This window comes from Pteronotus mesoamericanus, unplaced genomic scaffold, assembly GCF_021234165.1.
Source record: "Pteronotus mesoamericanus isolate MK-2021 breed Mesoamerican mustached bat unplaced genomic scaffold, CSHL_Meso_final scaffold_533, whole genome shotgun sequence".
Classification (NCBI taxonomy): Eukaryota; Metazoa; Chordata; class Mammalia; order Chiroptera; family Mormoopidae; genus Pteronotus; species Pteronotus mesoamericanus.
Window position 1 is genome coordinate 1,815,708 of NW_026555320.1, and position 16,231 is coordinate 1,831,938.

General features: G+C 55.1%; 1 protein-coding gene across 1 annotated transcript; it reads right to left on the reverse strand.

Annotated features, from left to right (window-relative positions):
• Positions 1-3,880: 3,880 nt before the first annotated feature.
• On the reverse strand, positions 3,881-4,753 carry TMEM158 (transmembrane protein 158). Its single transcript, XM_054594620.1, has one exon. The coding sequence runs from the start codon at positions 4,751-4,753 to the stop codon at positions 3,881-3,883; it is 873 nt and encodes a 290-aa protein (XP_054450595.1).
• Positions 4,754-16,231: the final 11,478 nt, after the last annotated feature.

Sequence of the window (16,231 nt, forward strand, 5' to 3'; positions counted from 1 at the left end):
TCCTGGACGAGATCCATCACAGAAAACCTCAACACAGTCCACTTATTGCCAGTGATGCTGAATACATTTTGCCCCCCTGATGGTCTCCTTCCTCCCTCTGAGTGGTCTGTCCAGGGCACCCACCCAACAACAAGGCATCTGAATTCGGTGGTTACCCAGCCACGTGGAGCTGCGACAGCCTTTGGGGCAGCGTCGTACAGACACAATATCCGTCCTGCTTTTTGAATCTCAGAATTCATTTTTGCACAAAAGACATCAGATAGACCCCAGGTGCTGCAAGGCAGCTCTGTGGTTATGACGCGAGATGAATCGCATTGTTCATCCTGCAAAGTTACTTTCTGTTCCCTTCCTTATCAGCCACGTCTGGGACCTCGAACTGGAGAGTGGTGATCTTTCTCCAGAAGGGACAGGAAATTCAGTCCGGCATTGAAATGTGTCTGCAAGTGATAAACCTGGGATGGGAAAGATACAGCACACCTTCCCCCACCCCTCATCTCCACCGGGCCTGTGGTCCTCAGATGGATTTCAATATCCTGTGCAGCTGACCTCTGACCCGCATGTCTGTAATATCCCCATGTGTCAGCCTTCATAAACCACCTGCCCTGAGAAGCCTTCCATTACCTTCTGCAGAGGGAGGGGACCACCAAAGGGGCCCTGAGTGGGGAAAACAGAGCCCTTACAAGGAGGCGCCTGCTGGGTTGAAATATGTATAATACATGCATTTGAACATTTTTGATAAATACTAGCCACGGTCCCTTATGGGTGCTGGGATTGTTGCTGTGATATCAATTCATTGATCTTATGAAGGGAGGTTTCTCATTTTCTGTCATAGCACTTGTATAATAAAGAAAAGTTTTAAAAACCGTTAAGAACAGCACAATTCCTTTTTGAGCTTTGTCACCAGTAACTTGAGCTGTCCCTAGAAGGCTTTAACAGTGGGCTGGATTCAGGGGACCCCGCACTTGTGTGCACACGGGCTGCGTCTGCATGCTTCTCCTGCGGAAGCAGTGGTCGGCCTTCAGTGAACTGCATACTCAGAAGGGTTTCACCGCTGAGACGATGCAAATCGAACTGACCAGGGGGCGCAGACCCCATAGCTGAGGCTGCCTGCCCCTGGCTTCCCTCACCCACTGAATGGCCCCAATCTAAAGTGACCACAAGGACCCAGGCTCTATCCTCTGTTGGCAGTCTCCGCTTGGAGCTCCAGCTCTCAGGAAGCAGCCAACATCAGGATAAAGGAGAACTAACCAGTCCATCAGATTTATACATATGTGTACAGGGACGTGTGTTTGTACACACATGCCTCCCCCCACAGGCTCTCTGGCAATTCTGAAAATCTTCTTTGAGGAAGGTCTATTGCTCTAGCAATAGATACGGGTATTTCAAACCCGCCCTAAGAAAGTATTCTTAGGGACACCCAAAGAAGGCATGCAAATGGAAGTTATGTTACGTGCCAAGGGTCTCATTTAAAATTAATGCTCCCTGGCCCCTTTGGGTTTGTGGCTCCTAGAATCTGATGGGGACAGGGGTGGATCAACAGAAAGCAGACTTTGAGTGGCCAGCTCCTCATTCTCTTAGGAAATGAGGTTTCCGGTGATGAAGGAAGGCCAGCCAGGGCGGCGGAAGACCCAGGTTTGGTCTCTGCTGCTTTGTCTGCCTGTGGCGGTGTGATTGTAAGAGAAATGTGGGGTCTTTGAGCCTCAGCTTCCGCCTGGGGAAAAAGCAGGGAGTGGCTGCGTGTGCGTTAAACCAGGAATACGTAATGCGTCTTCCAGACGTACAGATGCTATGATTGTATTAAAATAGACCACGGTTAGCAATTATTGGTTTTCTCCTGCCGGTAACTGCAGGGGGGAAGACGAGGTAGTTCACAACCCGCCCTGCTTTGGGGCAGAAGATTCACAGGGAATTGCAAAGCTAGGGATTTGCATTAGTCGCACTTCCTCGATGCTTGAGAGGCGTCGGAGAGAGCCCTGGACGCCAAGAGCCAGAGGGGCAGCTGACACTGCAGGACAATGGCCCAGCCTCTCCTTCAGATAGAGTCCCATGAAAAAAGGCTCCTGTTTCTTCCATACGATAGCTAAAAGGAGGCAACGTATGTTGAAGGTTCTCCGATTTGAAATGCATCAGGATCCATGGGAGGGGGGGCTTGTTAAAACAGACTGCTGGGCTCTGGCCCGGAGTTTCTGGCTCCACAGATCCAGGGTGGGGCCCCCGGCCTGCATCTCTAACAAGCTCCCAGAGGGTGCTGATGCTGCCGGCCCGGGGGCCACACATTGAGAGCTGGAGGTTTAGAGCAGTACAAAGTACTCACTTGGCGGTGGGGAGAGGGAGCGAGGGAGAGCACTGTTGAGGTGGTTTCGTTGTGAAGGCACTTTAAGGACTTCTCATTTATTCTTCTGAAAAGCAGGGTGAATCGGGAACTACTCCGCAGACACACATGGACACTGGGAGTGAGGACAGTCTTGTGATCGTTGACTATTTAGTCCCCGAGAACTTACCTTTAAAAATAATCTTGCCTGGGCCACTGTGGCTCAGCATCATCCCGTAACCGAAAGACTGCGGGTTCGATTCCCTGTTAGGCACATTGCCTAGGTTTTGGGTTCGGTCCTAGGTCCAGGGACCTGTGCTCCCCGGTCGGGGTGAGCATGGGAGGCAACCAATCGATGCTTCTCTCTCACATTGATGTTTCTCTCTGTATCTCTAGGAGCAATGAAAAAAATATCCTCGGGTGGAGATAAAAAACAAATCTTAATGCCAAAATAATATCTCTGGTTTTAAGGCCTGCTTCTGAAATGTGCTCATGTGCTCAAGTTTACACAAATGAAAAGGAAATCTACATGCTTTTAAAATGAGTCATTTCCGTGAGGCACCCGCTCAGAATATGTATTGATTTTTCCATTTTGGTACTTTACTGGATGCTTTGCAGAGCCTGGGTCAGTGGGGAAAGCGATAAATCACACGAAAACCCTGTTTGCCACCATGATAAATGGCAGTGAGCTGAGGGATGGGAAGGGGGGCAGCATAGTGCCAGGCAAAGCCATTGCCATCAGGCAAGGAACCTGTCCCCATCTCCCACCTTTCCCAGCCGGGAAAGGGAGCCAGAATGAGCCCTTTTCTAACTTCTTGGCAGTCCCTCGCTCCATGTTTCCCGGGAACACCTTATAATTCTTAGATTCTTTTTCTTCAGTCAAATAAAAAAAAGCTACATACGCAACTCTGGAGGAAAATGTCTGTATTAAAAGCCAAAAAAAACCAAAAAACAAAAAACCACAGAAGTACAAGGAGAAACGCCCACCAGGCCACGCGTCACTGGATAGATCAACTTGGAAAAGGGTCATAAAGTTCATTTTCAGCGGTAACAATATATCGGTGTTAAATCATTCCCAGGCCCCGCCCCCTCTTAAATAAATTTAAAAAAACAAACAAACTTCAAATACTGTTTGGATACAAAGAACTTCTCTTAACTACAGCAATAGCAATTTGATTTTTTTTTTTACTAAAACTTTCATTTAAAACAGTTATTAAATATATAAAACAAATACACAGGATTTGGTCATTTTCTGCCATGAATCTAGGGCACGTGGGTGCGGGAGGGGGGAGGGCAGGGGATGCAATGGAGGGGAAAGGGCCCAAGTCCCTCCTCTCCGTCTTCCCAGCGGCGGACCCCACCCCTCACAAGCGCGAGGGCTGGTGGCATCCTTTCGGAGCCCGAGCGCCTCACACACCTTGCTTTACAAACGCGCCGCAACCTTTCTGGCGACCCCCTCCCCGGAAGAACTAACGGTCACTACAGCACGAAGCACACGGGCCGAGCTGCCGGCGGGAAAGGCCCCCGAGAGCGCGGACCCCGGACGGACGCAGGGAGGCGCGGGGCGGGTCACTTGGTCGCGGCCCCCGAGGTCACGGCGGCGGCGGCGGCGGCGGCGGCGGCGGCAGCGGCGGCGGCGGCGGTGGTCCCCGCGGGCACGGCGGCGGGGGCGGCGCTGGCGGCGCTGGCGGTGGTCCGGCGCTGCTCCATGCCGTTGGGCAGGAAGCCGGCGATGATGGGCACCGGCCAGATGAGGGCGGCCACGCTCCACACGACGATGACCAGGGTCATGAAGCAGGCCACCAGCGTGGACTCGATGGGCTTACGGTTCAGCCGCCAGCCCGGCTCGCCCTGCAGCTCCTCGAGGCTGAAGTCCAGGCAGCAGAAGTGCAGCGGCTCGCCCTGCAGCCACAGCGGCCCGGCGGGTTCGGCCGCGGGGTAGGCGGGCAGCGCGGTGGGCGCCCCGGCGGCGGCGGGCCGGAGGCGGCCGGGCGGGCGCCCGCGCACCCAGCCGCAGCCCACGCAGAGGCGCAGGTCCTGCTGCGCGCCGCCGGCCGCCAGCCCCAGGTGCTCGATGAGCAGCGGCGGCCCGACGCGGTGGAAGGCGGCGGCGAAGAAGGCGCGGCCGTGCGCATTGGTGGAGAAGAGCAGCAGGTCGCACTGGAAGCCCCGCGGGCGGCCCCAGCGCACGAGCAGCGAGCTCAGCATCTGGCGCTGCACGCTGATGTTGCACGGCGCCGCCGCCTCCTCCGGGCCCGGCCGCTCGGGGGCCCCGGCAGCCGCCGAGGACAGCAGCCGCGGGGTGGCGGGCTCGCCCGCGGACGACGCGTTGACGGAGGCGTTGGGGGGCGCCCCGAGGAGGCCCGGCGCGTCCGCGACCCCGCCGCGGGCGGGCGGCAGCGGGCAGGCGGCGGCCAGCAGCGCGGCGAGCAGGGGCAGCATGGCCTGCGGCGGATGCCTTACGCGCGCGGGGCCGGCGGCGGCTGCATGGCGCGCGGGAGACTGGCTGGCGAGCTGACGGCGGGACCGCGGGAGCTGGGGGCCAGGCGGAGAGAGGGTGGCCGGGCACCTGCCAGCCCGCGGGGGCGGCGCGGAGGCGGCGGCAGCGTTCCGCTCAGCGCGGGGATCCTTCCCGGCTCGGCTGCTCTGGGGTTCCCCGCCGCCCCCGGCGCGGGGGCCCTCGGACGGCACGGCTGCTCTGCGGGGTCCGGCGCTCGCCCGGAGCAGGATTCCCCGGCTCGGCTCCGCCTCCCGCGCGCCCCGCCCCGCCCGGCCCCGCCCTCCGCCCGCGCGGCTCGGGGACTGGGGGAGGGCGGGGTTCCACCGGAGGGATGCGGGGCAGTGCGTTGGGACTCGGAGACCAGCACGAGGGCCGCGCCGGGAGGAGGATGTCGTCGGATGACCCGGGCGGGGTGTTGGCCTGGCCGGGAAGTCTGCGCTCTGGCGGTCCAGAGACACTGCCGGAGTGGGGCTCCAAGCAGAAAAGGCGCTCTGGGAAAACTGCCTCGAAGAGAGGCGAGAGGGCCCAGAGACCGTTCCTTTGTCACGCCTTGGGGAGCCTGCGACATCTTCCCTGGTGCTGACCTGGGGCTCACCTTGACCCTGCTCATTTTACAGAAAGGGAAACTGAGGCCAAGAGAAGGGGAACGACTTCCCCAAGTCGCCCCACGAGCCAGAACTGGAACCCCGGACCACTAGCTCTTTCTGCCTTTCTAAGGTGTCTCTTTAAAACCTCAAATCTGGAGAGTTTGGCTGGTTTTTAATGTCCGCAACACAATGGACCCGCTTGGTATTCTCCTCACAGCAAGTAAACCCTGAGGAAAATTGCAAGAATTCTCCAGAGTTTGGGGTCGAGAGGGGCTGGTGGGAATGTGTGGCTGGTGGTGGTGGTCGCTTCCTGATGGGAAATTTCAGGGCCCCTCCCTGCCTGGCAGGTCGAGTGAGCACGTGTTTATGAAAGATTATTCTGTAGAATCCATGTCAAGGGACAATTCATTCCTGTTAGGTTAGTAAGTGCAGGGCAGGGGGAGGCCTGCCAAGTGTAACAGTCAGATTTCTATTTCAAAAATACGTTCCTGGTAAATTTGGCTTCTTACACTTGGAGAAACATTTCCCTGATCCCACCCACTCTAAGGGTGACCCTGTGGTTTGAAGTCACTGTGCTCTGGGCACCAGCTGTTCCAGAGTCAGGTGGGTGGGGGGAGGAAACAGGCAGTCAACCAAATGGCCCTCCCTCTAAACCCGTCAAGTTCCCTGAACAGAACTACATTGCTGGGTATCCTGGCCAGTTACATTTCTGGAAGCTTTTGTCCAATTGTTTCTAATAATGAGGAAAAACCAGATTGAGAAAGATATTTTTAAAAAGCCCCAAATGTGGGTCCCAAGGCTCCCTAGCCTCTTTCCAGGTGGGTAAGTCATAATTCTGGCTTGGCCTTGGTTTCCCTGTCGAACAGCGGGGCCGGGGGTACCTGCCTGGCAGGACTGCTGTGATAAATGCATTGAGCCCAGAGTTTGTCCCTCTCCCCACAGAGGCGCTCACGTGGTGGCTGCCGTGACTCCGTGGCTATCAGTCCAGCCCCAGCCGGCTGTCTGGAATGGTTCTCAGTTTCTGCAGAAATGGTTAATTTCCCTAAGGGGATCAGACGTCCCTTTTGTTTAAACCTTTATCACTTTTCTGCTGGGAAGCGGTGCTACCAGAGAGGACAACGTGACGTTCCGTGCTTTTATTAAAAATTGCACGTCAGGAACAGTATCTGCTGTCTGCTGTGACGGGACTGTTTTGGTCTGAGCCGTGTGGCTGGTGAACAGCCCCGGAACGCGCAGTAATTAATCCCGAGGGCCGAGAGATGTCCCTGGCTTCAAGGAGTGCGTTTCGAGTCAGGTCACTCTCTATGACAATGGTGACACTCCTAGGGTTTCGGCCAGAGGAGGGGGCTTCCTGGCTTTGTCTGTGCAGCAGGGACGGCAGCAGCAAAGGCAGAAGGCACAGATCCTGGGGAGCTGAGCAGATCCCTGCAAAGTGGCACCACAGCAGCCCTGTGTCCTGGCGACGTACCTTCTGCCCGCTCTTCCAGCGTGCACTGTGGACCGCAGCACCTTGCTCTCATTCAGAGGGATGTTAACATAGTTCCTGTGTTTCCTAGATTGATGCTCTCTTTTGGACCATTGGAATTTGGGGAAAGAAGATAAAGACTAAGTTACTTTTCTGCCTTGTTTACTGCTGTGTTACCAGAACAGGGCATGTACTCAGCACAGGGCAGAGGCTCAGTCTCCATTGACTGAGCAAGGCTGCCACCTTGCTGAAGCTCGGACTGGCCACTGTTTGTTTTGTGCTTTCCATGTGCCAGGTGCTTGCCATGCGTCATCTCGACTCTTCACAAAGATCCCATGGGTGTGATACCTATTTTAGGATGAGGAAACTGAGGCTCAGAGAGGGTGAGTGACTGACCTGAGCTCCCACAGCAGTGAGTGGCAAAGCCAGAACATTGGCCCCGTCTCCAGTGACTCCAAAGTCTGTGCTTTTTAGAGAACAAGTGGCTTCTCTTCTTGTTCCAAAGTCTGCACCAACTGAAAGGGTGCCATGCTCTTTTATTTTGAGAAAAGCTTTTGGTTAAGTTTCTTTCTAAGAAATTTATGTTTCTTATAAACATACTATAGCAGCATGAGGCAAAGGTTGGAAAACTGAAGGAAACATTGATAACCCCAGCCGCCTGATAACTACTTTTCTGCATCCATGTTATGATTCTTCTCTGCATTTTCCATAGTCTCTAAATCTACAGCTATTACTTTTGTCGGGGGGCGGGGGGAAGACAATGATGTTAAAGTGCCCCTGTCTTTTGCAACTGTTACCACTTTGTGCTCTTCCCCTCAGCCCAACGGGGATGTGGAGGGCTGACCAGGGGCACAGGGCACTGGATGTGCAGTGGCTGACTGACTGAGCTGGCCTCCTGCTTAAGTCGTGGCCAGCCTGTTCTTATTGTTGTTGCCCCCTCCCTGATCCATCTCCTACCGCTTTCCCTTCCCCTCGCCCGCCCTGTTCCAGGCGTGCTGGCTTCCTGGCTGTTCCTGGGACACTGAGCGAAGTCCGGGCTCGAGGTCCTTGCTCAAGCCGTTTCCTCTGCCCAGGACACTGGTCCTTCTGATATCTGTCTTGCTCGCTCCCTCGCTTCTGTCAGGGAGACGTCTGCCAGGATGTGAACTCCTCAGAGAGGCCTTTTCCGGCCACTCCTGTAAAACTGCACCCATTTATACCACCCCATCTCCCTCCACCCCAGCTTGTGCATTGTTCCATATCTTCCTGCTACTTACGGTCGCTGATGCAATGTTTGTGTTTCTTCTTCGCTTAGTATCTCTCCCTGCATTGGAATGTCTGTGCCTGAGAGGAGGGATTTAACTATTTTGTTCAATAGAATGGCCTACAGCAGGTAGTATAGGCTTCAATACATATGAGGCGGACCTGAAAAAAACCCAGAATTTATTTATAAAAAATTTGTGTATGTATTCTTACATGTTTAAACTTCAGTCACCTTCTAAGTACTCTCCATTTGATGTACTACACCTATCGAGACTTTTTTTCCACTGCTCAGAACAGTATTTGAACTTGTTGATTTTGATGCCTTTTTGTGCTTCTGCTGTTTTTTTGTTTCACTTTTTCCACATTGGCAAAACATTTCCCTTTGAGGGCTTTTTCCATCAGGGAAACAAACAAAAAAAAAGTTGCTCAGGGTGAGATTGGGTGAATAGGGAGGGTGGGGCACGGGGGTCACGCCGTTTTGGTCAAAAACTGCTGAACACTCAGTGCGGTGTGGGCAGGTGCACTCGTAAATCACCCATCATGATACGGGCACACGTGTTGGAAGAGTCTTCCAAAAAAATTCACTGAAGCCGAACGCAGCCTCTTACAACAACACCAGCCGGTACTCTGATACAGATAGGTTGTTAGAACACTCACCTAGCAGGGGAAGCCTGCAATACAAGGGCCCGCCCTCCAGAAGACCATTCTGGGCTTTGGGAGGGTTGCCCCTCGTAGTTGATGAACGAGTGAGTGGATTCAGTAGACTGGACTCCCCAGCGGGCAGGGGTGGGCGGCAGTTTAGGGAGTTGAGATGGATGGGGAGAGCCACAGCAGCCCCACGGCACCAAGACTCACGCGGTTCCCATCAGCCTGTGGGCCTAGAGCTGCCCGCCTCGCTGTGCCCTGCCCTGCCCGTCCGGGGCTGGCCGAGGAGCCAGGCCCCGGGGGGGAACTGCCCGGCTGGGCGGAGTTTGGCGCGGAAGCCAGCCCCGAGGAGCACCAGCCCGTGCAGGCCTTGTTGCTGTACAGAAGGCCCCAGCTGAGCCCAGACTTCCCTGGCATCAGATTTAAGGAAAGAAAAGCAAATGAGACTCCTTTCATTTCTCCAAATCCTGTAACTTTCTGTAAAATGCATGGGAGATGTTGCTAAATCTCTGTTTTGTCCATTAAATACGGATAGCTAGCTTTTGTTCGTGGACTGCCATGCTAGAAAACAATCGTTGAGGACTTCAAAGAAAGTAATTAATGATGCACAGTCATTCTCAGCATTTCCTTTGTCCCTGCCTGGGATCAGCTAGTTTTCCCCGATGCTGCTCGGGTGGCTCTCTCCGGGTTATGCTGGATTCCTTCCATCCACTGACCTCAGAGTTGCAGCAGGTACAGCAATTCGTTAGTCCTCCCCTCCCGTGTGGGTGGAATTAAGATGATACTATCACACCTTGTAGACTGAGAAATAAGCAAGAACCAGAAAAGAATCATAAACAATAGGAGAAAAGGGGCTGAGAAACCAGTGGTTCAACTATATCAGGATCACTGGGCGGCGGGGCCAGGGTGGGGGGTGCTGTGAGGTTTGTGTTGGGGGGTGTGTTGCAGGCAGAGCCCGCTGGGAAATTTCCTGCCTGTCTCCCTGAGAAATCCCGTTCCTCAGACGGAAGCTCCAGCGCCGATCGCGGGAGCCTCGGAGGCACAGGCCTCCACAGCGGCCTGCCTTTGTCGGGACAATAACATCTGGCAAAGGTGCCAGCGGGAGGGCTACAAGCACCCCCCGTGCTCGGCTGATCAGATCCCGCCCATCCCAGGCCCTCGGCCTCCACGCAGATTCGCGGCCTGCCTTCGCCAAGTCTCCGGCGTGTGGACGTTTATCCTTCCCAACCGATGTGGGCAGAAGGGAGATGTGTCACCGCACGATTACAGCGGGACAAGGCTGCTCTTGCCAGCTCGAGCTGTGGCTTGGCCTTCCTTCTGTCTGGGACACTCGTGGTTTGCTGTGGCCCCCCGGTGTGCAGGATGGGAAGGGCTCCTGCCAGTGTGGCATTTCCATCCAGAGACCAGAGCCTCACACTGGGCCTCTGGGATGATTTCGGCAAAGGCTTTTTGAGGAAATTAGAAGCCTCTGCTGTTGTGGAAAGATGGAGAGTGTCTAAAGGAGAACTGGGGAAAGAAGATGGTGCTAAAGAATTTAAAGGGAGAGAAACGCCTGCCAAGCCAGCACCTTTCTGGGTTTGGCCTGGTGCTGGCACCTTCGCCAGATGTTATTGTCTCTTAACAGACGCTTCCTGTGCTCCAGGCACTGAGACTAGCACTTGAAATGCATTGTGGTTCCCCACGTCCGTGGCTCTGCCACCAGGGGCGCCGGGGTGCCTGGTGCAGAGTAGCTCTTTGGGGGACCCGGAATGTGGGGGGCACCGCTCCGCTGGGCAGGCATCCAGCCTGGCGCTCCCGAGGTGCCCGGGAGCCCGCAGGTTGGCCACAGGTGAATTTTGAAAGAACATGTTTACACAGTACTTGGAGAGCTATTTAAGAGAAATGTAAACAAGGTCGAGCATAATGACTAAGTCTCAGTGAAGGGGACAGCAGAGCGGTTTCTATGAAGCCTCGGCCACGGAGCACTGATTTCCAGGGTTCGCATCCGTCAGCGGAGACCAACGGAAATGGTCCTTTAACAACACTGGTTTGGTGATAGGGTGGTGTGCGTTTCCCTGACATTGGTGCTCCTTAAAGTAACTTTGTTGGAAAGACAATTCTTAAAGCAAATGGTGTTTTGTGCTGCTTAGATCCATCTCATTAAAAAAAATTAAAATCTCACTTAGCATTTATAAGTGTCAATTCTGAGGATTTCATTAGGGCAAACCTGGGAGACAGAGCTGGGTCATCAGAGCCCAGGCGACTGAGTTGTCCCCTCAGCCACTAACAAGCATCGTAAAAATTTACTCCTTGCTGCTTCTAAAAAGCGCGCTCACCCCCTTCCAAGAAAACCACTGGGGGTTCCAGCTTCAGAGGAAGGGAGGGGCTTCGGGGAGCAGCTGGGACCATGGGCACACAGTCCTCAAAGTCCTTCGTGCCTTCTAACTCCACCCCTTTCCGCTGGACCTTCCAGCCACACAGGCGTGGGGACATCTGCCGTTTGCCTGCGCACGCTCAGTCATGCCTGTGTCCTGCCTGACATTCCCTTCGCCTTGAGGTGGCCTACCCATTCTCTCTTTTTCTACAGAAGTCCCCAAGTTTGAGGATTTGAGAGAGCTGTGACTATGAGCACAGCCTTTGGAGCCAGGCCTGGATGCACGACTTGACATTTCCGTGTCTCAGTTTTCTTGCCTGTGAAATGGGCCGAATGGCGGTTCTGTTGTACGGGTTACATGCGATCTCTGCTGTGGACTGGTCAGTTCAGGGTCTGCCCTGAGGGAGGGCAGCACTTTTAGTTCCAGAAACCTGGGCGCGTGGCTCCTCTCCATTCTTACGCTGCTGTGGGTATTGGTATGTTTCAGGAACTGGACATCAAACGTGAGGAGTAAAGAGAGAGGGACACCTCCTGGCTTAAAAGAAGCTAAACTGCTGTCTACACGGAGCCATCCTTAGCAACCAAGCCAACCCGGGATCCAGTGGCCATGAGAGTTGGAAGGGATCCCAGAGGCCACCTTGTCCAAACTCCTCATTTTATACCTGGGGAAACTGAGGCCCAGAGAGGGAGGCGGCCCTTGCCAAAGATCACAGTCTGGTTGGCGGAAAGACTGGGGCAGGAAGCCAACCCCTTGGCCAACCGAGCGTCAGGCGCGGCGGCTCAGTGGAGCCCTTGGCAGCCCTTCCACAGCTGCACTTTCAAAATGAGGTCCAGTGGCAGAGTGAGAGCAAAGAGCCTTTCTAATTGAGTTAGAGAAGAGGAGGAAATGATAGGCTTTATAATTGCCGGAATCACACTTCTAACCCTGTTTACAGTTAGGAGGATTGATCGCATGGGTCGAGCGTGTCCGCACACCCGGCAAGCTGCTGTTCTGGTGCAATGAAACCTTGCTCGCCCCCGCTCTGCCGAGGGCCTGGGTCAGGCCCCAGGAGACCAGGTGTGAGGTGGAAGCCCCGGCTGGACCAGCTGCAGCCTCAAGGCCTGAAGAAGTTCACGGGAATAGGTAAGAGCTTGGTGCCCTCAGTCCAAGCGAGGCCACTGGGGCCATCGGATCATGCTTCCTGGACAAGCCCCTGGGATCCTTCACGTGGTATCAGAACCCCCATGTGACAGCCTGCCTGAAGCTGTGTACCTCGCCGCCCACGCCAGCCCTCTCGGTGGCGGTCTCCATCCTGACTGTGCCTGGGTTTGCTCTGCCCTTTACAGCTTTGGCGATGCTCCCGTAAGGTCTCTGTGGAAGAGCTGCATGTTGCCCTGGAGCTGGACCTCCAGTCCCAGCCCAGCAGCACTCCCCCCGCCCCCCTCCCACCAGCTGGCTGTTGCCCAAGCGATGGCGCACACAGGTGGGAGGGGTCAGATTTCCCCAGAAGGCAACCCCCTGTGGAAATGTAATGAACGAAGCCCAGAGATCTCCTGAGCTGCCTACTTGCAACTGACTTGTGAGTGACAGTAATGGAAAGAAAACATTTTGGCCTCCTGTAGACACAGAGGCTCATAATGTCCCATATGCCATCAAAAGCTGAGCCATTTCAGGCCATGGAGACTGACGCCTCTGTCACCCACAGTCTCAGGGGTGGGCACCTCCCAGGGCGGGCCCAGGAGGGATCAGAACCGCTGACCCCTGTGGCTCACACCTTCCTTAAACCTGGTCTACGTCAGTCTCTTGTTCATCCATGGTCTGGCCTCTTGTTTTCAGCCCCAAAATGGCACATCACTTTTGTCTTGCAGTTTAACTTGGTGGTTGCCTGAGTGCTGTGTTAAGAAGGATTCTGAGGCCATATGTGGGCTCAGGGGAGAGTAACGCGATGGTAGCTGCCAGAGTGAAGGCCTGCGGTTTTGCCTGCCACTATCTCCTGGAAAGGACACCCTTTTCTCTTGGGTAGTGGCTGCTCGCTCATCCCATATATTCCTGGTGGGGCGGCCATAGAAATGCTTGTGCCTGGAGCAGCTGCTTCCCAGTCGCTCCAGAGAAGCAGAGAAGGGGAATCCCAGACCAGCCATCAGCTGGGTTTGCGTAACTAAGGAGATCTGATCAGGGCCTGCGGCTTAGAAAGATGATTCCCAGCAACTGACCAGGGCAACTCCCATGGTCTCCAGGCCAGAGAGGCGCCAGCACTGGAAGCAGGGCCGGGCCAGCAGAGGTTGGTGGCTGAGGCCCCAGGAGCTGGCTAGGGAGGAAGACCAGTCAGCACGACCAGCAACTGCAATCAGGCACCGCTGTGCCACGGGCATGTCAGGGATGGCCAAGGGCGCAGCTGGACCAGCCCTCCTGCTCCCCCGGGCCCTTGTCTCCTGCTGGCAGATACTGGGCCAAGCCAACGCATGGGAATATGAAGACGTCTTAGGCTTGTGGTGGGTGCTGGTGGAGAAGCCCCTGGTTCTAGTCCCAGCCTGAGCATTAGCTAAGGAGGCTTTGATCTTGAACATGTCATGTCACCCGCCTAGGGGTCAGCATCTCATTGGTAAGATGAGGAGCCTGCTCCATAAGACCCCACAGCCAAATGGGTCCTCAGGGCTGGCGTTCATTCCTGCACTCGAACTGTCTCCTTTTCAGAGGAGAAGACTCGCTCAGATACTGTGAGAACATGGGCCGGTTATGACCCCTTCATGCATTTTGTAGCCTCCTTTGTTGTGGGGCTGGTCAGACCGTGAGGCACCCAACGTCCTGTCCCTGGGGGACTCCTTTTGCTCTGACTAGTGAAAGCAGGATGTTGGGGAACACAGGTGTGGAGAAGGGCGGCATATGTGGCCTCCAGGTTTTGGGGTGCCCAGCACAGCTGGACCACACATGGCCCCAGTGGATCTGAAGGCCCAGGGAGAGAGGCGTGAACGGCTCCTGCTGGGCGTGGTTGGCAGCTCTGAGTGCTTAAAGTGGACCTGGGCTGGGAGTGGAACGGGGGTGCTCTGGTGGGAGGGAACCAAGGACAACCTGCCGTCTGTGCGCAGGAGTGCGGGTCCTCCCTGGAGCGAGCCGTGGGACTTGGCACTGCCAGCTACAGTATTGGTGGGGACTTGGGGGTCATTTATGTCACTTCCCCGGACTCTGTAGTCAGACTGGTCCCAGGACTTAGAGAGGGCTCATCTGTCAGGAGGAACTCCCGGTGGCCTTGCCAGCATCAGGCCGGGGCTTTTTTCCCTGTGCCCCTCTTCCCAGCGCCTTGGGAGTCTCTTGGCTGACAACTAGCTGAGCGCGTCACGCTTCATTGAAAAGTCACTACAATAATTACCAGATCATTAAGAGGGGATTTTGAAAAGGCCCTTCAAAGTATCTCTCCCAGAATTGCTAAGACAGGTGCAGAAGTCTCTCTGGGCAGAGAGCGCCAGCGGGAAGGGATGCTGGAGGCTGAAGAGTAGGTGCTCATGACACTGGGCCAGCAGCACCACGGACAGGTAACCTCCCCACGCCCACCCGGCAGCAGCCAGGCCGGGGGAGGAGGCCTGGCGGTTTCAGACAAACACAAAACGTACAGGCTCTGTTGCTCCTTACACTTTAATAAGGATCTTGCTCTAAGTCCTCCGTCTTCCATAGAAATCCAGGTGCCTGAATGACTGTCCAGATAGACAGATAAACTGTCTATCAAAAATCCTACGGGAAGGAAGACAAAAATGGCTAGGTCTCACGTAGGCGAACCCTGCCTATCTCAGCCCCGCACCTGACGGAAACCTTAATGCGCCCTGTTGCATCCTGCAGCCTGAACACTGTTTGGATGGTTATCCAACCTTCCCTGCCTGGGGGCCTTGTCTGCGGAGACCCTTGCCCACTTGCAGGTGATCTCTGGGCAGCAACAGCCTCAAGTTCTGACCTTAATCTTCCTGCCACGGTCTAAGTCAGTGGGTTCATCCCTGGCTGCATATGGGAATTCTAGGGACACAGATGTCAGGGACCCCTCCCCCAACCCAGACATTTGGAACCAGGATCTCCAGGGATGGAGAACTGGCATCTGTATTTTTAAACAGCTGTCCAGATGATTCTTATGCAATACTGGAGTCTGGGACCTACAGGAGCTGAAAATCCTTTCTGTGAGTTTTATTTATTTATTTAGTATTATTTACTTATTTAGTATTCAAAGCTACTCCAGAGCTCCACCGCCTTCAAATGTCGCCTTTGGGTCTTTGGCAACGTCACCTTGAAGAAGGCTGACTTGCGAGACGCGTTCCCTAGACCAGACAGAAAATGTAAGCCAAGCGCAGGAGCGCTTGGGCTCGTGGTGACCATCTTTAGCGTCCCCAAGCATCCGTCTGGCACCTGGTGCGCTGGCAGAGCAGCGTGCGAAGCAGCCAGCAGTCCGTGTTGTGTCACACTTGGAGTGTAGCCAGCTCCTCCTAGGACCTCATGCTCTCTGGCTGTGACTTGCTGAGATGCAACTGTGTCCATTTGTGCGTGAGACCAAGCGTGCTGTGTCCGTGAGCCTAATCGGGTGGGTCCAAAACTCCTCGGCCGCCCCAGAGACCGTGGCTGCCTTTTGCCACAGCTGTGGTGGGAAAGGGAGGTGCCAGCTGGTCTCAGAGGGGATGGATGGGGACGGGGTAGAGGGCAGGCTTGGGAGGAAGGTGTCACCAGCCAGATGGGGGTCCACGGCTTGGGAGACCCTCCGTCGCTCACACACCAACCCTCTTCCCCCCCACCCCAAGTCCTTCAATGGGCTGGTTTCAACTTGTCATTTTGGACTGTCGGGTTGAATCCCCTGGAAAATCAGCCCCGTTTCTATAGGCAACCTGATGTCCTCACGTACCTCGGGACAGTCTTGGGCCTCCCATCTCTCCTGCCTGTCTTTGGCCCTGATTCCTGCTACTGTGGGATTCAAATTTCTGTTCTCTTGTTCTCCCCATAGGGTGTCACCCACCTCACTCAGCCCTGATTGGTTCTTTCCCTGAGAGTCCCAGCTGCTTGAGACTGTGGGTGGGTTGATTTCCAGGGCCAGTTCAGCGGAGCCCAGGCATGTCACAGGGACACCTTTGCCCTCTGCCTGGTCCAGATCCTTTATACACAGGCTGCTCCTTATGCCAC

Bases quoted from the DNA above. Each gene is read 5' to 3' on its own strand.
- TMEM158 (XM_054594620.1), bottom strand. From the start codon at position 4,753: ATGCTGCCCCTGCTCGCCGCGCTGCTGGCCGCCGCCTGCCCGCTGCCG.